We start from the raw sequence: 25,086 nt of genomic DNA on the forward strand, positions 1-25,086 counted from the left end.
CTATATAATATGTATCTATGAAGTGATACAGATACAAGATAAAAGGAAACCTCAAGCAGCACAATCTAAAAGGATTGAAGGCTAAAACGTGAGCTAATCTCTGTTGGAGCGGGAGATTGGGTGAATTACTTCCATTAGCTACCGTCTGCAAAATGCCAGAGGGCAACATTAATTATTGTGGTTTGAAAAACATGTTCCCCCTTTAGCCCTTCAGAATGGATAGAAATTTAAAAGGAAGAATCCCTTTTCCCTGAGTGCCTTTCTGCTTAGCCGAAGTGGGTTCTTTCCCAGAATCCTCCTCTGGATTGCTGTGGAGTCTGACCCTACAAGACTGTCAGCTGCGGTTATGGCGTTTGGCATATTCTGCTTGTCTAGTGATGCTCCCACCCATGCCACCCTGGCCTTTTCCTTTGTGTCCCATCAGCAAGAGTTCACCTCCCTCTTCCCCACACGGCCATTGGGCTCACCTTTGCGGGAGTGGTACTTGCTGACTTGGGTGGTTGACATCCTCATTGAGGGACTCACATTTCAAACTCGGAGAGGCACAAATGTGTCCACGACAGGGACAATATTATGCTCCAAGTGACCATCCTGAACTAGCCAAAGGAAGGCCTAAAACAATGCTGACCATTAACAGATTGGCATTTGAAAATAGCTTGCTATTGTACGGCATTGCAGATATTTCCTTTCACTCAGTAAATCACAACCTTTCTAGTGTTCACTGCAGGGTCTCATCCATGTCTAACTTCTATGAATCACTTTGGGGCACGGTGCCCATTCTCTGGTTAATCATGATCTTCCTCCCACTCCTTGGAGGGTGTTGGAGGGAGGTGGGTGTACCCTTGTTTCTCACTTATGCTCTGGGTGGTTCCTCCAGTCTTTGCAGATGCACATGGTAGAGATCGTACTTACATGCACTCTGGACCAAATCCTGAGAAAAGACCTGAGTAACTCCAGCTCCTGTTAGTTTCAGTGGAGGCTTCATGTGCTCTCACCTCTCTAATTTGTCTGTGTGCCAGGCACTGTGCAAACATAGAAGACCCAGCCCCTGCCCCCTACGTGCTTCTCCCAGCCTCAGATCTTGGTGCCTTCTTCCGTGTGCATGGAGCTCTCCCCTAGTTCCAGTCCACCAAACACTCTCTCTCCCCTCATCCAAACCACCCAGATACTGTCTTGCTGTTCTATCCCTCCTCTGCCCTTTCCCTATTCAGCACTCTCATCCCCTCTGGGTTTGGTGCTCTGGCCTTTTGCATCCTGTGTAAAATCCTCCAAAGAGATCCATGCTCCCAGAGGCTCATTGTCTCCAATTGGACACGGCATGGGAGCGAGGCATCTTGAGTGTGGATCTGTTGTCAAGACCAGACCCTGAGACTGCAAGCGCCTTGGTTCAGGATATATGTTCTGTGCTTTTTAAATAATAATAATAATGAATAATACCAGCAGTCGCATGCCCAATGCAGCTGAGGCATCTAATACTCTTCTCCTCTTTGTTATTATCCTTACAATTTTGCCTTGTTACTGTGGCATGGAACAGATCTCTTTAAATAAAAGGAATCAAAAGAGTGGGAGAGAGAGAGAACCAGCTTGTCACTGCCAGGGTTTGAGAGACAGTTTGGGGTTTGTCTTTTCATTAGGCTGCCCGTGTCAGTACGTAGCAGCTTGCAGTGCTTCGCTCGCAGAGCTGTGCTAATGGTATCATCAGACCTTGTTACCCTGTTGTTCACAGACTGGCTGGCACATGTCCCTCGGGCTGGCGTTCCATTTGCTTCCAGCTTTGTTGTTTTTGTTTCTATTTTGCAATGAGCTTTTTTGGAGCCTTCAGGGAAGGAGTAAGAAAAGCTAGGTTCTCACAGATTGTCCACAATAGCAGGGGACCCCTTCCTGTCCTCTGTTCTGATGTTCCATGGCCATCACTCTGATGTACGAATGCCCATTGGGAAGGGAGACTGCATGGGATGCCCTTTATGATTTGTCTCTTCTCCCCCCTTTCTCTCCAGCCCTATTGTTCGCTGCACCTTCACCTAAAGGTTTCCGAGAACCCGTACACGTCAGGAAACATCGCCAGCCGAGATACTGCCCCTAGCATTATCGTGGCTTCTGGTATGAAACATTCAGTTACTATCTGTTGTACATAAAGTGTTGCAGACATCAGATTCCGCCTATTGCATTTCCACTGTGCATGGAAATAGAAGTATTTGGACTTTGATCTTGTAATTACGTTTCCTTGCCAAACTAAGATGATAATTCTTCCCCCTCCCCAACACTGAAATCCTTTGCTTCGGAAAAGGTAAAGAACATTTACACCACTGAGGCAGCTCGCTTTCCTATGCCTTAAAATGTTGTTGCACTGAATAATGTTCTCCTTACAGGTAACATAGGTACTGAATTGTCAGACAGCGACATCAGCATGTTTGTTTCATCGGACGCTGGGAACACGTGGAGACAGGTAAATAACATGACTCGCAGCCGTGAGTGGCAAATGAAGGGAAGGTGCTTTCTTTAAAAAGGTCATGTGTTTTTCTTTTTAGTGGCAGAATAATTGATACTAACCCAAGCGAATGGTAATCCCTACTTGCTTTTTCTGACACGATTTCCTGTTAAAAAGTGCGAATGTGCCCAAGCCACCAAGCCTGGTATTTTCAAATACAGCTTAAGGGAGTTTGGTTGTTGATTTCCATGGGAGTTTAGCTATGCTAGAGTTTTGGGTGGCTGGAGCAGACATCTAGAGAAGGAATGCCCAGTGGTGGGGCACTTACATAGGATTTGGGAGAGCCAGGTTCAATCCGTGCCATAGACTTCCTGTGTGAGTGTGTGCAAATTACTTAGTTTCCCTGTGCCTCAGTTTCCCATCTGTAAAATGGGGGTAATAGAACTGCCCGGCCTCAGGGAGGTGTTGTGAAGATAAATTAAACATTGTGAGTCACTCAGGTACTATGGCAACAGGGGCCAGTAAGCACCAGTGATAGATACAAATTTTAGTTGGAGCCCAGATCTAACAAAAAGATATCACCACACTTGTGACTGGCTCCCCGCCAACCCTCAGCTTGGCAACTGCTGCTTGAGATCTACTTGGATGGGTTGCACATGTCCTTTCTTACTAGTAAAATACTCCCAGTTTAATGTAGCAAATACTTTCTTGACAGAGAATAGAAGAAATCAGAAATGGGAAAGCCTTCTTAGGTCACTGTGACCCTAGGGACCCCTGAGTGCCAACTGGGAAACGGTTCATTGTTCTATAACAGCAACTCCTATCAAGCCTGGCAAACTAACACAACTAAGACACTGCTTTTGTGGTAGCCATCCATAAACAGTGTTTTGTAAGGTATCAATGTGTATGTACTGATTATATTTAAAAAGTAGGTCTATATATGGAAAATATGTCCTTATAGTTTTTATTGAGGTATTAATCCCTAGTAGAGGTGAAAAACTGGTTTTGCCAGACAAAGGGGAGCATAGTCACATACATTACATAGGTTCATATGTAGATTAAGCATTGTAAACCAAAGCAATGGAAGCCCCATTGAAATAGGAGTTGACTGGGGGATGGGGAGTCATCATAGAATATCAGGGTTAGAAGGGACCTCATCTAGTCCAACCCCCTGCTCAAAGCAGGACCAATCCCCAGACTGATTTTTACCCCAGTTCCCTAAATGGGCCCTTCAAGAATTGAGCTCACAACCCTGGGTTTAATAGGCCAATGCTCAAACCACTGAGCTATCCCTCAACAGGAAGAGAAGAACAGCAAGGGTCCTCCTGACTATGGGGACAACACAATGAGTTTTGAGAGGGCCATTTGGGGATCCAATACTGTGGGACACACCTTGAAATGTCTGGGGTATTCATGAAAACTTGGATCCTGGCTTTGACTGAAAACCAGCACCTCTGTCAAAGACTGAATCCTTGGAAGAAAATCTATTTTATTCAATAGGACAGGTAAACCATTGAGAAGAGAGTACCTAGGATTGCGGTTTATGGTTCGTTTTTTCGCAATCATTCTGTGTCCAGTAGTCTCACTTACTTCTCATTGGGATCTCTGTTCTTTGTGAATAAACTTATTCTCCTTTTACAGTAGACAGCATACTCCTGATTTCCCAAAACCCTATGATCCAAACCTGTGTGTTATCTGACTCCCTTCCTTGTCCCAAGGGATTCAAATGATGCAGACCTTCGGAGAATAGAGCAGAGACCCCTGGCCATGGGGGAGGCCACCTGCTGCCCCACTGTGATGGGAGTGAGTGAGCAGGGCCCACCTCCACTCACTCCTCTCCACCCCCTCTCCCCTGTAACTCACCCAGGCCCCACTGTTCTGGCGCCTCTGATGGGGAGTGTACTGTACATCTCAGTGCTGTGGTATAAAGCAAACTGTGACTCAGCTGAATCAAACAAGCTGAAGTATGTCTTGTTCCCTTTGGGAACAGCGAACTGGTAATTTCTGTGTGTCCGGTGACGGGCTGAACAGTTAGGGTGACCAGACAGCAAATGTGAAAAATCGGGATGGGGGTGGAGTGTAATAGGAGCCTATATAAGAAAAAGACCCCAAAATCACGACTGTCCCTATAAAATCGGGACCTCTGATCACCCTATGAGCAGTGCATGACTGCAGGTGATGCATGTAGAGGGGCTCGGGGGCGGGGGTATACCTTTTGTTCCTGCAAGGCAAAGAAGGGCTGGCAGAGCCCCGAGGAGTACTTGAGTGGCTGCAGGGTTGGCAGTGTTAGGGAGCTGACTTTCTCTCACTGGAGGCAGAGGGAACAAGGTGATTCGCCGTCCTGAGCACCCTAAGGTAGCGTCACCATCTTCTAGTCTGTTCCCTGGTGGACCAGAGCTTCAGCACAGAGAAGGCACTTAAATCAGTCTACTGTAGCTTTCCATTGCTCAAGGGCTGTCACTTTCTCCTCTTCCCTGGGAGGTTATTCCACCCTCATACCGATCTCTCTGTTAGATAGTTTCCCCTGATATTCTGCCCACATTACCCTTTGTTTAATTAATCTCATTAAGGACCTACAAATTACCACAGTGGATCAGGCCAGTTGTCCTTGTTGGACCAGCTGCTTCTAAGGAAGGAGTTAACCTTGGGAATGGACACGTGTCCATGGATGCATCCAAAAGGGGAAATTTCTACGAAGCCCCCGTCAGTAGTTGGCTTGTTCCATGAAAGGGATATAAACCCTCATGCTTTAGGACCTTATCCAAAGCCTGTTGAAATCAATGGGAGCCTTTCCATTGACTTTGTAATCGGCTTTGGGTCAGGGCCTTAGATTACTAGCCCACTTCTGATAAACTTGGTTAGGAGGAAACGTTCCCTGTGGACACATTATCCCATAGCTGCCGGCTCCAGCGTTTCTTCTCTGAAGCATCTGGTGCTGGCCACTGTCTGAGACAGGATATTGAACTACGGGACTCGATCCAATATGCTGGTTCTTTCATTCCTGTGTTCCTAAGCATCAATGTTTGGGTCGCTTACGTTTCATATCCTGTCTAGCATAACTGTGTATATTCTTAATATCCATATAAATGCCTATTTTTCCCCCAATATGATTATGTTTTTGTCCTCAGTAATATCCTGTGGCACTGAGCTCTACAGGTTAACATGTGTTTAGTTTAGTATTAAAAAAAAACAAACCCTTCCCTTCTATTATTAAGTTTTCTGCCTTATTATTTCATTGGCAGTCACCTTTTTTCATTTATTATGAGAGAGGGGAAGTGCAGTTTCTTCTTCCTTTCATATTACTCTTAGTTATACCCCCTGTGTGAACCTCCACAGTTCCTCTCCCTTCTGATGATTACACCCTCAATACAATTATCAAGGTTCCCCATCCAGTCACCAGCACAACCACGGCAAATACAAACATAGTCTCCAAAATACAAGGTCCTCGCTTACAAGGACAGCACAGCAGAATCATGAGCATATTATCCTCTTGATGGAGCACATCAAGGCAAGGAGTTAACCTGAAAGAAGATGGATGGAGAATGAAAAATATCTCCTGTTCTGCTCGGATTATAAATCTCAGGCACAGAAAGCAAAGCTTCATGCCACACGAGCGAGACACTGTGATTACTGAAACAAATGTGTTTGCCCCCTTCCCTCCCCACTGTTCTGCATGTTAATTAAATATCCCTTGCTTTGAGAGCACATAACTAATGAGCTTTAGCAATCAGGTAGAAGGCTGGATAATCTAATGCATGGCTGCTGAGCATCATTAAATATGTTTTAATAATTAGCTGGCATTTATTTAACATGCAATAATTGTCATACATTGCAATTAAGTATATACTTAAGTGTTTTTAACAATGCAAATAGTCAGTCTTGGATTGGCAAATGCTCTGCCTTGCGGGAGAGATGAGTTCGGACGTGGGGAGTGGCATTGCTTGGGCCTGGACTCTGAAGTGTCTGATACTGGCCACTGATGATTAGAGGGTGCTGGATTCAAGGGACCACTGGTCTGACTCAGTCTGGACATTCCAGCGTTCCAGTGTTAGCATGGGCTGGAAGCAGTGGGGAAGTGGAGAGCAGAGTCCTTCATGTTGCTATACAGCGTCCCCTGCCCCCACGGATCAGCATTTATGGAGTCTGGATGTCGCCCCCATTTTAAAAAAAGGAAGGATGAGTCAAGCCGATGGGAGCGGTGCAGAGGAGTTCCGAAGGTGAATAAAGGAAGGAAATGGCAGGGACTTCCAGGGACATTCACAAAACTATTTCTCTGTGGTACTTACCTGGCCCCCATCTCTTTGTTAGTGTGTTCATCCTCACCACACCCCTATGAGGTAGGCAGTGCTGTTATTTCCACTCTACAGGAACCGATGGGGAACTGAGTCACAGAGAGCCTCTGACTTGTCCAAGGTCACACAGGGAGTCTAGGGCAGACTAGGGAAATGACCCTAGGTCTCACAAGTCCCAAGCAAGCGCATACCACGGGACTGACTTTCCTCTCTACCTGAAATGGGCCTTTATTGTTGCTGGAGCTGAGTGACTAATTAATAATTTGTTCGATGGATCTTTGCTGGGGAAATGGCTGCAACCAGATCCTGGGTCTCCATCATTTATTTGCCGTACGAGAGCATCTTACACAAACTCTTTTCGTTCCGTGGCTCGCTATTCGAAATCTGAAATTCGAGCTCTGTTGTGATTGGTCACAGAGTAGCATATCTTCTCTCTGATTGGAGGAGTGCAACTCTTATCATCAGGTGGGTACATTTAGAACCTGGTTTTGTGTCCCTGAAGTGGATGGAAACTTTTCCGTCAAGTTCAATGGACGTGAGTTTAGACCCCTAAAATCTGAATTCCTAAATTAGCCAAGCAGTGATCTTAAAATGTGCTATCCAGGGATACTACCAAAACCGGACTGCATGGGTGTTTGCAGGAGAATATAAAAGGGACCCGACCAAAGGAAACCTGTTTTAATGTGTGAACAAATACTGAGGGGAATTAATTTTTGCATTGTTTGCCCAGCTCTCTTTGTCCTCTCAAAACCCTCCCATACGGTCTTTGTAAGTCACCTGCAAAGTGAAGCTCCCTGCACCTCAAACAAAGCTCCCCGAGCTGCAGGGTGGGGATGAGTGATGATCTAAAAGTATCACATTTCAAATAGATTCTCCCTGCCAGCCGGCAGGATGAAATGCATTTCACAAGGGGGCAGCAAGATAGCAACATAAAAAATTGGAACTGTCTGGGTAATAACGTGTCTTCCCCCTGCTCCGTAGTTTGGTAAACATATCCCCATCCAGTGCCTCTCCCAGAATAAGAGTGTGGCCTGTAATCCAGGCTAAGGAAAACGGATCTGGGTATATGTATGTTTTGCAGATCTTTGAAGAGGAGCACAGTTTTTTATACCTGGATCAAGGTGGTGTCCTGGTCGCCATGAAACACACATCGTTGCCTATCAGACATCTATGGTAATAACTGTGACCGTGCTGATCCCATTTGTCCGGGAGTCCTTCATTCCACATTATGTGCTGCTGGCAGTTAAGCTGTGACTAATTTTTTTAGCTAAATGCCAGAATATGTCAATTAGGAAATTTACATGCATTCGCTCTGATAAGGGCTAAAGCAGTGCCGGCGATTTCACACAAGTGCAAGTGGGGAAACCGGTTACAGTTCTGGCACCAGATCCTCTGCGATGGTAAATCAGCATCAGTCCATTAAAATCACTGGAACTACACTGATCATCCCAGCTGAAGGTTTGGCCCCTAGAGTCTGACCAGTAAGTTGGAGTTTGGAGTAGGATCAGTCTCCTAACGAGTTCCAAATATGCTTTATTTGCAAAACCGTGGATGAAATTATCTCCTAGGTGGAGGGCAGCAGTTATGCCACAACTTTATTAGATAACATCAGGGCTACCCACCAAATCAAGTAGCATTGTCACCACTCGGAGCAGCTGTTGAGCTGTTTGACAGAGCATCGCTTTGTGCTGTTTATCGTTCCGTAGCCAGCACTACGGTCAGCATCTTGCCAATATCTAGATCAAGATTTTAGAAAGCGATGAGTGGTTTTGGGTTTACACCTTGAGATGCCTTAAAGGGACCCGGTTTTCAGAAAGTGCCGAGCTCCTGCACTCTGAAAATAGCTCCTTTTAAGGTATCTCAAGCTGAAGGATCACGAGTCACTTTTTAAAAATCTTGGCTGCAGAGTCCATCTTGCCCTTAAAATTACAGTCTCACACAAGACTTCACGAGTTACCACCACTTAAGTATTGGCCGCTGATTAGCAGTATCATGCCAGACTAGCTTGATCAATGCTCTGATTTATGATGCCCCAAACAAGTCGTTCTTTCTAGGACTTACACGGCAGTGTCCAAGAGCAGAGACGGCTGTTTGTTTGCTCTGGCAGGCTAAAAGGATTCAGCAGTAGTGGGATGGAGACCTTTTGGCCAAACCAGAAGAAACTTTTGTGTGGGGCATTAAAATCAAGATTATCAAAAGCGACTACTGGTTTTGGAAGCCTCAGCATGATGATGCTCAGTGACACTTTAAAAGGGCCTGATTTTCAGAGGGTGGGTGCTCAGAACGTGCTGCAAATCAAGCATCTTTAAAGCAACTCAGAGTAGGCACCAATAATCCTTAGTCATTTTTTTTAAAACTTGGCCTGCCTAGCTGTTGAGACAGCTCCTACCTTTTGTCTCTTTATGTCCATCAGCTCCATTTCCTGCAGCTGTGTCTGAGAGATGGTGACCCTTCTGCTTTTCCCACTAGGTTAAGTTTCGATGAAGGGAGATCCTGGAGCAAGTACAGCTTCACGTCCACCCCACTCTTTGTTGACGGGGTATTGGGTGAGCCTGGCGAGGAGACTCTGATCATGACGTAAGTGAGCGTGTAAAGGGAAAACAGCCAACATCAAGTTAACTCTGATGAGAACTGCACCATAAACACGTACTTGGGCCAGATTCTCGTGTAAAGACACCTCTGGCCAGGCTGTGTACGGAGACTGAACCTGGGATATGGGGGAGGCAGGGGATGGGAGTACGCACTCATGCTTGTGATATCAAAAGTCAGCAACATTTGCATATAATACCGGTAACTCTCATAACTCAAGCCTGACCCCAGATGTACAGTACCTTCCCTCTTAACTTGTGTATATTTAATGTTAAACATTAACTTTAATGAAATTTTTAAATCTGACTTGGAGGGTCATACGTGGGACCCACCTAAGCTTCAGAAATGTGGCCATGTGGCCCATCAATGTAAATATTTGACTCTTGAAGCTTTGTGAGACTTTAAGCAGAGCTACCCGTTGCAGGTGAATGTTGGAATGAAAAACAGGGTGTGTTTTTTTGTTTTTGTTTTTTAAGCTGTGCTTTTGTATTTTTAACTGGGATGCTGCAAAATGGTAAGCGTGAATGACAAAATGTGGCCTGGGACTTGTGATTTAGTTTCAGTGTGGGATTCCGAGTTCTGCGTAGCACAGAAATCTGTACTCACCCTGACATTTTGCTTGGGCTCAAATTTGCCAAAAACGTGAGAGAATTTCAGTTTCTGCTTGTGAAAATGAATCCCGTTGTAATCGATAGAACTTGTGGTTTGGAAATTAGCTGCTGAAAATAAAGGTGCACTAAGAAGGTGCCATTCGGATCCAGATCTGGTTCTGGATTTTGATTAAACTGGAGCCCAGGGTTCTGCTTTGTGGTAGAACCAGGGACAGGATTTGAGTTTGGATTCAGTGATATTAAAATCCTGTGGGTTGTTCTTGAACAACATCAGCCTCAAATGGCAAACCTTTGGCAAACCAACAGTGGGCCTCTAAGATTTCTTCTCCTGATCAGGTTTCAGCCAAAGCCAAACCAGAATTGAAAACCAAATTTCCCTTCTTGTTTTGGATCCGCTCTAGGACCAGAATCCTACAGGCAAGTTCATTTGGATAGGGTGCCACTCCCCACCTCATGCATCCCCACTCCATAAAATAGCCAGTGGTTCCGATTCCTGAGGCCTAGATTTGTCCCATCTCTAGTAGATATTTAGAAGATCATTCTTCATTTTTTGTGTTACCCTCAAAAGACCCTTGTTAGTGTCAGTCATAGCTCAACAACTGTAGCCTTGTCCTGAAATAAACAGTCTTAATAGTTTAGGGGTTACATTTGCAAAAGTGACTTTGGTATTTAGAAGCCAACATCCCACTGACTTTCATTTAGACTTAGGCTTCTATGTTGCCTAAGGGCTTTTGAAAACGTTACCCAAAATCTCATTGAAATCAGTTGAATTTAGGATCCTAAGTCACTTAGGATATTTCTACACTGCAGCTGGAAGGTGTAATTCCCAGTTTGTGTGTACACACACACACACACACACACACACACACACACACACACACACACACACACACACACACACACACACACACCAGTGTGGCCACAGCATCACTGGCAACAGCTTCAGCTAGCTGCCCAAGTATGTACATAGGAGGTGAGATGGGTTTGTACTTGGGTGGCTAGACAGAGCCACTTCCCTGCCACTGGGACCATGCTGCTACTTTTAGATGCTAGCTCCAATAGAGCTAGTATGTGTACGTCTCCCAGAACTGGGAAGTCACTTCTCCCAGCTACAGTGTGGATGTACCCTCTGACGCTTCTGAAAATTTGACCCTGGGTAAATTCCATACCTAGGAGGCTGCATTGGTGATGCCTTTGAATGTATAAACTCTTCCTTGCTGTGCTCTGTAGAGTGTTCGGACACTTCAGCCATCGCTCGGAATGGCAGCTGGTGAAAGTGGACTACAAGTCCATTTTTGACAGGCGATGTGCAGAAGAGGACTACCGGCCGTGGCAGCTCCATAGCCAGGTAAGAAGCATGAAAGCTGGATATGAGTTGAGGTCTTGATGATTCTGCAGCTGAACACTGGTGAAGACCAAGGTCCTTTCCTGCTAATTTGGTGGCTCAGAGTCACTGGATGAAACTATTATTGGCCTGTAATATTTCATTTCAATTATACACTGGCTTCAAACTGCAGCCTACGGGCTGCTTCCATCTCTAATGGATACAAGCCAGGGCTTAGAAAGAAGCAGGTGTTCCAAGTTTTACCTGGACACCTGCAAGCATGGCTCAGATAGTCATATAGGCCCAGATCCTCAAAAGTACATAGGAATCTAAGTGCCAATACAGTCAATGGGAGATAGGCACCTTTGAGAATCTGGGCCCTAAAGTATAATTCCTAGCTCATGACACTTTCTACATGGTGTTTTATATTCTGTAAGGTTAGAATAAATTATGGCCCAAGTGGTCTAGTGGTTTATTGAAGTCGATAGAGCTGAACTTGTTTACATTCTCAGAGAATAGGGGATCTCTATTTATAACTTCTTGGGAGAGGGTTTGAGAGGTAATATAAAATTAAAGTGGGCTGGGCTTAGACTGACTGTTCCAGTGAGACACAAACGCAAGACTGAAGTCCCAACTGTGGGTCAGATTGTCAGTTGATGTTCATCTCCTTTGAAGTCCGTGCAGCAACACTATTTTACCCTGGCCACTGCTCTGCCCTTTGTTTACATGAGCCAGGCAAAGCTGTGAAAAAGCTCCGTTTTCATCCAGCAATGCAAACAGGAGTAAAATATAAGCCAGCCAAATGTATTTTGTTTTTGTCTTTCTGTGCTTGCATAAGCTAAAAAGCCAAGGACTGCACAGTCCATCTTCGATGACGTCTGCTTCTGAGCATGTGAAACTATTCATGGAAGACTGCCCCGTATTCTTGCCTCTAGATTTGGTTCCTATTGAGAGTGCAAGTCTGAGCCTTCTCTTCTCTGATTTCCCTAGAGAAAAAACATTTTGCAGGGTTCTTTAGTCAGTTATATAACAAGTGTTTGAGTTCAATGCGTAACAGACAATATGCTCATCCTGTACTCAAAATTTATGGAGTAGCTTTATGTACAAACAAATGACAGAGTTCAGTAGAGCTGGTTAGCTAAAAAAGAAGACTTAAAAAAATGGACTAGCTCTGTCTCTTCAGTATCTCAGAGATCAGAGGGATCAGTCTGTGCTGTCAGTTGTTACGGCACCTAAGGTATAAATCCGATCTGATCCTCGAATCAAAACTCTGGATTCAAATACCCCTGAACTTTGGGGAAAGTCTGGTCCACATCTGCACCGACAGAGAATTTGGCCCAAAAAATCATCCCATAATGTCACCACAACTGCTAAAAATTTACCAAATTGGGGTGCTAAAAATAATAACGATGGCGTAAGGCTAGACTGTTCTGGTTTTGTTTTCAGGGAGAAGCGTGCATTATGGGAGCGAAACGGATCTACAGGAAACGCAAATCGGAGAAGAAGTGCATGCAGGGAAAATACGCTGGGGCCATGGCATCGGAACCATGCGTTTGCACGGAGGCAGACTTTGATTGGTAAGAAATGCAGATGGGATACAAATGTGGGATGTGTGTCTGCCCATGCCAACAGGATACTCACTTGATCTGCATACAAAGGGTTAGGCTTGCAGATATCTAGAGGAGCATGTTTGGGCAGGTATGTAGATCGATCACCCCCCTGCTGGCGCAGGGATAAAACAAGAACTCAGGAAAAGAGTGACAAAGATATCTGCTGGAACAGGCAGCATTAACCTCCCCTAAGAAATTGTCAGGATCGCCATTTGCAAAGGCTCCAACAGGCTGAATTGACATATTCACCCGCTGTCTAGCTCATGTCCCTATCCTGTGCAGCATGGCACACTTTGGGGGCTGAATTGTCTAGGTGTGAACTCCTGAGCAGAGAGGCATTGTGGTTATTTTGTGCTGCCCCCAGCTCACCTCCAAGTGCCCTTTCCATTGCCAGAGGGCCTCCACCAGGATCTGTGATGGGTTGTGAATTCAACCCATAAGCTGCAACATGGACCCTAAGAGGTTCAGCTCATTTGCTATTTGCAGCCTGGTTGGATGTGTTGCTCCCAGGATATGATGATTTTCCTTGTTTTTCTCCTCTCTTACAATTTTCTTTTTTTTCCGTATAAAACAGCCAGTAAAAGCCAAGACAAACACGCATAAAAACAACTGGTGCCATAAATTAACTCCGCAAGTGTAACTCAAACCCTGATCAGCTGCTTTAATGATCTCATCCTCACAGACCATTGTCCTCCCAAAGAGACTAGTGGCAGGAGTGCCGTGATTCTGGAATACAGGGCAGTGTGATACAACGTGTAAACACGAAAAGATGCATTCAGTGCAGCTGGGCACTGTCGTTAGCTATTCTTGTCTGGATGTGTCTTCCCACGGATTGGGATTGTGACTCCCTCACATCCCATTGAGCTTCAGCTGGTGCTAAGTATATTTCCGCATCATATGGTTCCTTGCGTCGCTTGGCATTTCATGCACATAGAGGTCTTGCTTCTAGCTGCATCCCAGCCCCTTTACATCACTGTGGCAGTGTAAAGAAGACAGGAACCAGCCAGATCTTCCCACTGGGGAATATTATGGGTTATTGCCTGGGTGGGGTAGGACCAGTGGAATGGCCTTATCATAACCTGCCCCCTTTCCATCATAGGAGTGGGCCAGGAGCATGCTCATGCTAAGGGGGGATTTAGGGGATGAGAGGGGTGTGGCCAGGGCTCCAGCTACTCTGGATTGCTGAATGACTGTAGGGACCATAACAGCCAAGGTTTAAGTCAGAACTGCCCCTGGGATTTACAAGCTGTAATTTACTGTGGACACAGGGAGTCGGTTCTGTTGAAAATCCTCCCCCTCTTCCCCCCGCCCCAGTGTTTTCTCTTTTCCTTGTTTATTTCCTTAAAACTGAATGCGTGGGTTTTATTAGTTGTCTTTCATTTAAACTGAAGATCTGGGGCTCCAGGCACGGCACTGCATTGTAGGACTAGGAGCAATGTGGTGAAATTTACAAGAGGGAAAAAAAATCATATTTCTTCTACATTTACTTAAAAAAAAAATACCGGAGAAAACTTCCTAAGAAGAGAGAGAGTGACACCTGCTAGATTTGGTGTCGTCTCCCAAGGAAATGTTGCAGCATTGGAACCTGCAGCTTTGTTTTCCCAGCTGATCAGCAGCCCCAAATCCCACTGAAATCAGTGGGCGTCGATGATGCTCGGTACCATTTGAAAATCAGGCCAGGATCCCAGTAGCCATTTAAAAGTAGGCTGGAGAAAACACTATTCAAACAATGCTGTGCTGACTGGCGATAGGTCTAGCTCAGCTGTGAGGACTTTCCTCACTCTTATGACTGTGATTTTGTTGTAGCACAGATGATCCAAACGTACTATCGCTGGGGCAAATATCGCTGTCCCTGCCTCTTCTCCTTTTTTTCTTTCTCTCTCCTTTTTTGAGTCATTCACTTTCTGGAATTGGATTTTGATTTTGATCCATTTTGGTGTCCACACAGCCCACTGCATTGTCCTGGGGAAAAGCCCAGCTCAGCAACTAAAATAGGCCACTTGATTTGCTTTCCTTTTAATATAAAAAGTCACTTAGTTTTACCTAGATTTCCCAGAGAAGCTTGGGAAGCCAAACAGAAAGAAATGAGTTAAGTGACTAACGGCAAGCCTTGATTTGGAGGAAGGAGGTGGCATCAGGACAGCAATTCTGCTGGTTTTTATTTCACTAGGAGGGTGGTGAAGCACTGGACTGGATTACCTAGGAAGGCGGTGGAATCTCCATCCTTAGAAGTTTTTTTAGGCCCGACTTGACAAAGCCCTGGCTGGGATGATTTAGTTGGGGTTGGTCCTGCTTTGAGAAGGGGATTGGGCTAGATGACTTCCTGAGGTCTCTTCCAACCCTAATATTCTATGGTTCCACTGATGGTGTGGCCCTTTTTTGTTATGCTAACACAGGTCAATCTTGACTTAGGATCTAAAATTGTGTGGGGGTGCTTGTGTGTGTGTGTGTGTGTGTATCTCCCCCGACCAGAGCAACAAATATGCCCTCATAAAATAAACAAAGATTTTGTAAAGCTTCTCTCCTAGGAATCTCATCAAATTTGGGGGACATTTACAATCTTTATCTAACCAAGAACAGAGAACTACTGGGTGAGGCTAGGTTGGTTGTTTCCCCCTCAACAAGGCTGAACAACCTTGGGAGTAACTTCCAGCTTTTGTGAGCTCTCCTGCTAGGGAACCTCACCTGTAATTAGCTAAAGTAGAAAACATCAGGGGACAAAGGCAAAACTGCAGGTACTTGCATGGTCTGTGGCTCACAGCCAGAGGGCAATGGTGCTTCAAAAATGAAGTAAGCCTGTGCTTAGCTTCCATTCCTAAGGCAAATCCTTCCTAGCAACTGCCTAGAAACGAGATTGTACTTATTCATTTGGGTAAATGGATTACACAGCTACTCGCATGTTATTAAAGCACTAACTTACCAGTGTTCCTGACATTTTACTCCTTTCTACAGCCTGAATGCTCTCATAGCAGTATCTCTCCCGTAGCAACACCTGTAGCCACAGAAAGAAATCCTTGTTTGGGCCAATTCTTTGGTCAACTAACTTCGGGCCATTTTCTAGCGCCTCATTCCATCAGTACTCCCATTGGGCCTGATTCTCATTTACCCAGAAGGGTTTAAGCTGTCTCTAGTTACTTTAAAACACGTATATTTCTGGAGTTTGCCTGGGGCCTTTAAGAAGGCTTGTCCATGTGGCTGCAGCTATAGTATCTGAGGTGACGTGCACCACATTTAGATGAACCAAATAAGTCCTAATTAACTGATAGGTATGAAACTAATAGGACTGTATTGATATTAAAGAGTGTGTGTGTGGGTGTGTGGGTGTGGGTGTATAGAAATTACTCTGAACATCTGTAGAACTAAATAGAGAATGATCTCTTCTTTTTGTAGAATTTTTCAACCATTAAGTAATGGTTTATTAGCAGATATATTATTTAGGCACTTGGGGCCAGATTTTGAAAGGTGTTTTGTTGCTTAAAGATATATAAATATAATAATATATGGAGATATACCTATCTCATAGAACTGGAAGGGACCTTGAAAGATGCAGATAGGCACCTAGTGGGATTTTCAAAAGGTGCGTAAATGCCTTTAAAGATCTGCCTCTTAGATGCTACAGTGAGGGGTAGCAATATAAAACTCTTAACATAGAGTTAGATCCCTATTCTAAAGGCTGCTTTAAAAATTCTATCGAAAGGTTACCAATTTCTATTAAATTCTGTAGGACTTTTCCACAAGGGGGTTTAGCAAGGTGAGCCACACAGCCGTATGGAATTAAAGATGCCTGTATCTCAGGTACCTTGACTCTGTGTCACTTAATGGATGTAAGGTTTAAAGGTCAAAAGGCAGGTGGCATTTTCAATTTCTGACAGCACTGACCTGTATTGTTAAGGTGAACTGGTTAGTGTGGAGGAGATCCTGGGTTCAGGCATTAAGATGTCTCTTGATTTTGGATGAGGTGAGCAGAGTGGTCCATGGACAGGGTTATTGTTTGAGTGAAACCCTAGTTGGACATTTCTGTTCTTTGCAGTGATGAATTTAATAGTTTCTTCTCATGCGGCATTTACATTACTGGAGGTTTGCAACTATGGTATCCCATTCTGTATGATCCTCCACTAATCTCTGTGGATGAATAGTCCTTTTGAACCACCCAGAATATCACATCATCGACCCAAGATTTTCTTTTTCTTCCTCATGTTCTTCTGCCACCAACTTTCCCTTCCATTGACCATAAAAATGCACTGTCCACTGAACCTCCTAAAATGTGCCTTGCAAATCAAATCTTTCTTTTTCAGATCTGAGTTTTAATAGTTTAACCTTAATTTAAAACTTTCCTTTTGTGCATGTGTGCATGTGTGTATGTGTGCGTGTGTGTGTGTGTGTGTGGTTTTTTTATATATATATATAAAGTGAGCGAGAAAGAAAATAACAGAAGTTGGCTGGAAGAGATCTCTAGAGATTTTCTAGTCCATCCTTCTATGCTGAGACAAGACAATGTAAATTATGAAGTTCTTCTAAGATTTTCTTTTCCCTTAAATGGTACTTATAACCTTAACACCAGTTTGCAGAGTTGGTTTTTTTGTGTGAGGAATCTACAATATTTTTAAGTTTACTACTAGTCTTTGACCATAAATACATAAAATCTTGATTGCAGGGATCTATAATTCTGCTTCTATTTACACTGCCAATTAGGTGTGATTCGAGTTAAGCCTGTGGAGGCGAGCACTATAAAACCAGTATAATTGAGAGCAGAATCAGATCTCTAATATTCATTAAAATAATCCCTTTTAATATATGCTGCACTGTCATTGACAAGCTCTCACCTATGCTGTTCTGAGTCTGGCACAAAATGTACCTAGTCTGAACACCAGATGTCTGGCAATGAGGCTGCTAGTTGATTGCAGTCCATCCCTGATGCTTTCAGATTTCAGCAGTCTAGATTATGCTACGGTGATCCAATTGATGCTACCGCTTGTCAATTGCAACAAAGCCTGTTGTGCCAAACCGTAGGCTGCAATTTGTTGTCATCCTCAGTGCTCTGTGTGCACCAGACAGTAGCCAAGAAACTCATTAGTTTCCAAGTCTGCAGAGGGGAAAGAGGTGCTGGTGCATCCCTAGAGAGATATGGAAGAGCAGTTTATGTCATTTACTAGTATGATATTTCTGTATGTCCGTATCAAGGCAGCACAGACTTGCAAAGCTAAAAAGGTCACAGGAGAACTTCTATACTTAGGAAAACTATTTCTGCTCTGGAACATATCATTTCATTCTGCGACTTTGAGGAATATGATCCAAACGCAGCCAAACCTAGTTAATTCAGGTTTGGTCTATCCAGATGCCTGAATACAGTACCCACATTATTTCAACTGTAATCAAACTTGTAGTGTGTGTGTGTGTGTGTGTGTGTGTGTGTGTGTGTGTGTAATATGAAATTACAGACCAATATTGTTGGATTAAATTGGACTTTGGATGCTGATCCCCTCTGGGCAGATTTCACTGTTAGGTGAAAAACAAAACTGACTAGGGACATGCTATGTGTAGAGTGTTACAGCTTTTTAATTATATTGACACATGATAACTCGGGAATATAGCATTTCAACGTGGCGACAATTGAATTACAAAGGAATGAGGTCCTGTTTGTACATAAATATTTGTTCTCTCTAGGCAAATTAAAATGGTTTTACTTCTCATTAGAGAATATTTCCATAGCCCTGGTGTCCTCCTTCCAATAAGGATGATTATAGGAGCACTTGGCTTGAACTTCTAAAGCCATTAAGCAATGGTCAGTCACTGGTATGTTAGGAACTAGGCTCCAGGCTCCTGAAAATTGAATCATAAAAACTAAGGATGGAAAAGATCATTTTAGGTCATCTAGTCCATCACTTGGAAATTGCAGGACTGTTTCCTAGAGCATGTCCTCAATTACTTTGTAAATCCAGTTTTAAATATGCCAGACAATGGGGCTTCCAATGCATCCCTGAAGAACACTATTCCATAGTCAACTAGACCTCACTAAGATGTCATTTTTGATATTCAGCCTACGTTTTCCTTTGGCCAATTTCATTCCTTTACTCTTAGTTTTATCCTTTTAGACCACCTTGCACCATTTCTTTTCTAGCTCTTCAGGAATAGAGCTGGTTGAAATGTTTCAAGCTTTTAAATTTTGATGGCAAATCTTGCTGGAATTCCAACAGAAAATATTGTAAATTGTTCATGACATTTTCCTTTGCAACGTTGCTTATAGTTCAAAAGTTTAATTAAACTCAAACTTTGAAAGTCAGCATTTTGACGTCAAAGCAGGGAAAAGGTTTTCACAATTTTTACTCTTGTTTGACCATCTCTTCGTTGGAATTAAAAACGAAGCAGTCACTTTCCTGGAACACCATCTCTGGTCCAGCTACAGGAAGAACAACCTGGCTCTCTCTGTATACAATCCCGGCAGCCTGGCTCCTTCCACTTCCTTTGTCTTCTGTCCTATCTCCTTTCCTTCAAGGTCTTAGCTCCCATCCAAGCCTCCTCCAATCAGTTTCTCCTCCTTGCGGTTGTAATTATCAGGTCACTTTCTACAAAGGAGAGTGGCATTTTAGAACAGGAAATCTGCTAAGAAGACCATGTTCCAAAATTTGTAAGAAGACAAACAGGAGTATTGTGTAATTAATATTCCCCATTGCAAAGCCGTGATGCAACTGGATGAATATGTACAGGACAGTGTCTCAACAGCATTCCAGTTACGGTCCAAGGGGAAAATTAAAAGAAAGAAATAATTACCATTTTCCACCAGCTCAATCCTCTTCCTCCTTTTGACAGTGATAACTTCTCCTTTTCCAAACTAATGCAGAAATGAAAACAAAAACAACAAAAAAACCCAGCCTTTTCTGTTCCATACCAAAAATCGTGCATGGAAGTTTGTCCCTCCTGAAAGCTTTCTCAATTTGCTTTAGGCCTCAGGTGACGTTGTGTCCAAATAACGTCAGTTTGGATTAAGCTATTCAGTTTCTAAAGTATCACTGAATCCGCAGCAATTGAAAATTGCTGTGAGTTCTGGGATTTGCTACATTTGCGCCTGGATCTGTCTGTATCCAAGAAGCAATGCCAGACCAAGACACCAATCTAGGCCTGACATTTTACCATCTACGATTTCATAAACCACCAGGACTAGAAACAAAAGGGCTTGTTTTGCTCTTGCGTACGCTGTCCTAAATCTAGGTTAATGCCACTGAAGTCAAAAGCAAAACCAGAATCAGGCCCAGGTGCTGTATTTATTATATCCTTTGAAGCTGAAAATGCAGGAAAGGGACCCAGAGTCATTGCATCCATATTAGTGAGGACGAGTTAACGGCTGATTTCCTTGTCAATGCATTTTCTTTCTTTTTATGGTAAAACAGTGATTATGGATATGAGCGTCACACCAATGGCCAGTGTCTACCGGCGTTTTGGTATAACCCGTCATCCTTGTCAAAAGACTGTAGCTTTGGACAGAGTTATCTCAACAGCACCGGGTAAGTGGATTTACCAGAAGATGATTTTAGCAAATCCTACCCTGCAGCCTTCAGCCACATGCCATCTACAAGCTGTCATCCCAGAGTTATTTAAAGCCTATATTTCCTGAGACACAGAGTCCAATTCAAAACTGATTAAGTCGATAGGAGTTTTTTCATTGATTTCTTCAATGGGTTTGGATCAGGCCCATAATTCTTTTTTGTTTGTTTTTATTTTCTTATTTAAATCTTCTCTGGAAAAATGATGCTACAAGCAAACTGTAGAGTAATGGACAAATGTGATCTACGGGCTTATCCAACATCCATTGAAGTCAGTGCAAAGACAGCCATTGACTTCAGTGGACTTCGGATCATGCCCTAAATCCCGAAGAAAATCCAAGTAATCAAAGCTGAGAGTGGGATACATGTTAGAGGAAGGCAATAAGAATTGGGTTTAAATTTGAAGAAAGAGAATAATAACTAGATAACCCTTGAGAAGTTCTGACTACTCCATGACCCTCTACAGCCCCATTAAAATCAGTTGCAGGTAAGGTCAACAGGAGTTGCAGGTGTCAAGTTCTAATTGCATTTGCTAAATATAAGATGCATAAAACATGCACAAAGAACTGACAACTGTACATCAACCTCTTATAGGTTCACAAGCTGCACACATGGGTCCAAGGATCTAGCCCATTACCTTCAGCACTGATAAATATAATGTAGCCATGTTTGTGACTCCACAAACAGAATCTGCCTTAGAACAGCAATGTCTCTCCCTGGAATGCGGTGGCAACACCAAAAATCCACTTAAAAGAGAAAAACGAAATAATGGCACATTGGGGTTCACAGTGGCATCTTACAAGGGAAAGGAAAAAAATTTCTCAAGAGGTTTACAGTGTATTGTGCATTAGATAAACACAACCGTGCTGCACTCAACAGCTTAACCTTAGAATATAAATATAACTGATATTTTTCTATAGCTGTCTGTCAAAAAAATCTCAAAGCACTTTTCAAATGCATGGGGCCAGATCCTGCCCTCCAGCACCTTTACACAACTTCTTCTAAATTCTGCTGCTCTCCATCTGCCATAGTCTCAGCACCCAGTGCACAACAGAGCAACCTTCAGGCTGCTCTATCTTGGGTCTTGGTCCAAACTGTAACCCTGCTGGGCCCAAAATTGCTGTGATAAAATACATGGTCTTAAAGTTATCTGTGCGCACACACTCTCCTGAGCTGTGTTCAGCCCTAGCTCAGGTTACAAAGTGGCCTAGTGGTAGAACTAGGAAACTGGGCTCTTGGAGTCTAATCCTGGCCCTGTCACTGACTCACTCTGTGACTTCTTGATGATCTAGCTTGCCTCTCTGTAAAATGGGTCTAATAATATTGAACGTCGCTCACTGCAGTGATCGTAAGCTTACTTCATGTGTTTTAAAAGCTCTGGGCTCCTCGGGTGAAAGGTGGTTAAAAAAGTGCAAGATTGGATCGTTAGAGAGAATTGGCTCATGCCCCACTGAGAAGCAGAAAGCTCTGCAGTGCAGGACGGCAGTCGTTTAAGTGTCCAGCAAAACTATGCAACTCTTTAGGGGAGCAATGTATGAGAATATTGTATCCAGTTGAAAATGCAACATTATGGGCTGCTTCTGCACTGTAGATCTGTGGAAAGTGCGACTGGACCACTTAGCTACAAAGTACTTAGAAGCCAGTTTGCTCCCGGCCTCACCCACCTGAAGCAAATTTGAAAACTTCCCATGCCTGGTTTGAACTTGTGAATCCCTGCATCTCCTCCTTACACAGAGATCTCTCTCTTTGCAGGTACAGAAAGGTTGTGTCTAATAACTGCACCGATGGCGTGAGAGAACAGTACACAGCTAAACCCCAGCAGTGTCCTGGCAAGGCCCCCCGCGGACTGCGTATCATCACCTCGGATGGGAAACTCACCGCAGAACAAGGGCACAACGTTACTCTCATGGTGCAGCTGGAGGAGGTACGGTCTATTTTTATGGGCCCCCTTGGGCATACGTTAATCTGAATCATGCAAGCTTGCAAAGACATTAAGAGCTGAGACACTGGAGTAGGGGATTAAATCCATTTAACAATGCATCTCAGTCTGAATGTGCATGTAAGGCAATAAGTGATATAAGGTGATGCTGGGACACAAAGTTTGTTTCCAGGCATCAACCACAGATCAGAACCAGAACTTCACATCCAAACCACTTCAAATTTCAAAGATGGTGCAGGTTAGAATCTTGACACCAGCCTGTCTCCTTTGGTTTGGATTCCCAACAGGATCTGAAAGTGCAAAATGGACCGATCATTGGTTCCAATTAGATGTTGCTGCGGTTCAGCCAAAGATGGTGGAAATCTCACATACAGGTCTGATCTTATGAGATTGCCTCGCTTTGAGATGGCTGAGTTTTTCTGCCATTTAGGTGTTTAGGGCTAAAATCTCCCAAGAAAAGATCTCAAGATTTCATCACGATGGAATCCAATGGTGAATATGAACCCTAGCCTCATTTAGCTTCCACCAGAACAAGGGTGGTCTTAAAGTCTCACTCACACACACACACACACACACACCTCCTGATTCTAGAACTTTACAAAGTGGCCTAGTGGTAGAACAGAGAACTATAAATCTGGGCTCTTGGATTCTAATCCTGGCCCTGCCATTGACTCACTCTGTGACTTCTTGATGAGATCGCTTACCTCTCTGTAAAATGGGTCTAATAATACCGAACATACCTCATTGTAGTGATCCAAAGTTTAATTAATGTGTTTGAAAAGCTCTGAGATCCATGGATGAAAGGTGGTTTTAAAAAAAAAAAAAAAAAACCTGTATCCTCAGCACATTTCTAATCTGCAAGTATATTTCCTCCCAGCCTGGCTCCTCTTGTATCTAAAGTATTTTATGAAGTCATTGGAGAGAATCCATGAAATCTCCCATCCTGTTTTCTCTGCTCCCTCACTGATTTCCTCACTGTCCAGATTGCCTTTTCCTCCCCCTTCCCTTGTCTCATTTGGTTTCCTTTGTGGTTTGGCAAGCAAGTCCTAAACACTGATGTGTTTACACAAAAACACAAAATGCATGACGGCTTACAGAGACTAACTTAGATCTCCGTGGTGGTGGCTTCTGATTTTTGTATAGCGATATCCTAGCCGATGTAATGAGGAAAATCCGATACTGTTGGGGTCGGTGGTTAAAAGTTGTAGGTGTTGACTAAGGCTTTACGGCACCTTTTCCTTCTCTGAACAAACTCGCATACTGATTTGCAAAGGAAGCAGCATATAACAATCTGATGTGCTTTGGTGCATCTAAATGTTCATTCTCTGAAAAAAAATGACAAAAACAATTCAAAATTTTGATAAAAAAACAAAAACTCACTCCCCCTCCTTTTTGTCCATTTTGCCACTGATAAGGGGAAATAAAGGAAAGAAAAAGGAGAGAAAGTAGGCAAAAACATTAACTAAACAACCCAAACCAAAACATTCACAGTTCTCAGTTTTATTAATTGAAATATGGGAAATTTAAAAAAAAATGAATTTTTTTTATTTTATTTTTTTTGTTTGGAAAAACTCACATTTTTGGTCAAAAATAAAATGTGTGGAAAATTTCAACCAGCGCTAGCTACCGCTGATGCCCTCTCTAAAAATACTAGACACATGAGCTGCACAACGAGCCTTAATTGTTTGGCCGCTGAAGTGGTAGGAAAAAACTGGCCAGCTACAGCTCCTTTGGTTTCACTGATGCAGAAAGAAACAATGAAATGCTTCTTGCGCTGGGACATGGGTGCTCCTGTCACCTGTGAACCTGTTTTCAGTTGCTCACCACTGATGCAAATGGTGGAGCTATCCAAAGGGGATAAGAGTTACTTGAAAGCACCCTGAAAAGTCAAGCTGCTTTCAGTAGGTCTGGCCTTGTGTGAGGAGCCTTTTAATCTTAGGCCTTGTCTATACATGCACATTGTACTGCTTTAAGTATATTGGGTTAACGGGCTCAGTACAACCGTCCTAGTGTGGATGCAGTTATGCTGGTATAAAGGTTTTTATACTGGTATAGCTTATTTCCCTAAGTTTCGGTGAATCGAGTATACTGCTATAAGGCCGCACAGGTATAGTAGGGATTGTACCTATTTAACTTTTTCTGTAAAAGTCACATCCCTAATGCAAATCGTTAAATAGGTACCAAAGCTGTACATAGGCAAGGCCTTAGATCCATTTCCTTCCACTGCAGATGAGAGGTAGGTATCAAAAACAAAGAGTGTGCTCTGGTTAGCTGTTCACATCAGAGGAGGACATCAGGCATGTCAAAACGAGCGGGATAATGTGGACGTGCATATGTGATTTTGCTGGAGGACATGTGAATTAGTGCACCCAGAGACAAAGACAGGCCAGTCCCTCAGTTCCGGAGGTGATGGCCAATGATTTTAATGACTAAGCTATCCAAGATGGACCAGTTTCTTCACATGTGCCACATTTTCAACTCTTGTGAGGTAAGACAGACAGACCTTTTCTCTTGTCTTCGGCCCTTCAGAACACTGCTGCTTTAGTGCTTCCCCAGCTCTGAGATGTAGATAGTTACCCTACGTACTGTACCTTTCCAACTCAGTGTTCATACTCCAGTTCCATTTGACACAAGAGGACTAACTGTGAGGACAAGAAAGCTATGAAGCTGATGAGCAAAGAAAAGATCTGCTGAGACCTGTACAGCTGTTAACTTTCTAACTCTAGTTGCCCTCTCTAAGGAACAAGCTGAGACT

At 43.5% G+C, this 25,086-nt stretch overlaps 1 protein-coding gene across 4 annotated transcripts in view; it reads left to right on the top strand.

The window, feature by feature from the left end:
* Positions 1-25,086, top strand: part of SORCS1 (sortilin related VPS10 domain containing receptor 1) — a 413,081-nt gene that overhangs the window by 342,301 nt on the left and 45,694 nt on the right. For all 4 annotated transcript variants that reach the window (XR_010589337.1, XM_024110965.3, XM_024110966.3 and 1 more), the window contains exons 11-18: positions 1,998-2,100; positions 2,370-2,446; positions 7,802-7,893; positions 9,190-9,297; positions 11,151-11,268; positions 12,691-12,821; positions 20,240-20,353; positions 22,145-22,316. Coding sequence is in view for 3 of the 4 variants with exons in the window: in XM_024110965.3 (XP_023966733.2) it covers positions 1,998-2,100; positions 2,370-2,446; positions 7,802-7,893; positions 9,190-9,297; positions 11,151-11,268; positions 12,691-12,821; positions 20,240-20,353; positions 22,145-22,316 (915 nt within the window). In the remaining variant the exon portion in view is untranslated. The remainder of the gene's footprint in view (positions 1-1,997; positions 2,101-2,369; positions 2,447-7,801; positions 7,894-9,189; positions 9,298-11,150; positions 11,269-12,690; positions 12,822-20,239; positions 20,354-22,144; positions 22,317-25,086) is intronic.

This window comes from Chrysemys picta, chromosome 7 (genome assembly GCF_011386835.1).
Source record: "Chrysemys picta bellii isolate R12L10 chromosome 7, ASM1138683v2, whole genome shotgun sequence".
NCBI classification, from domain to species: Eukaryota; Metazoa; Chordata; order Testudines; family Emydidae; genus Chrysemys; species Chrysemys picta.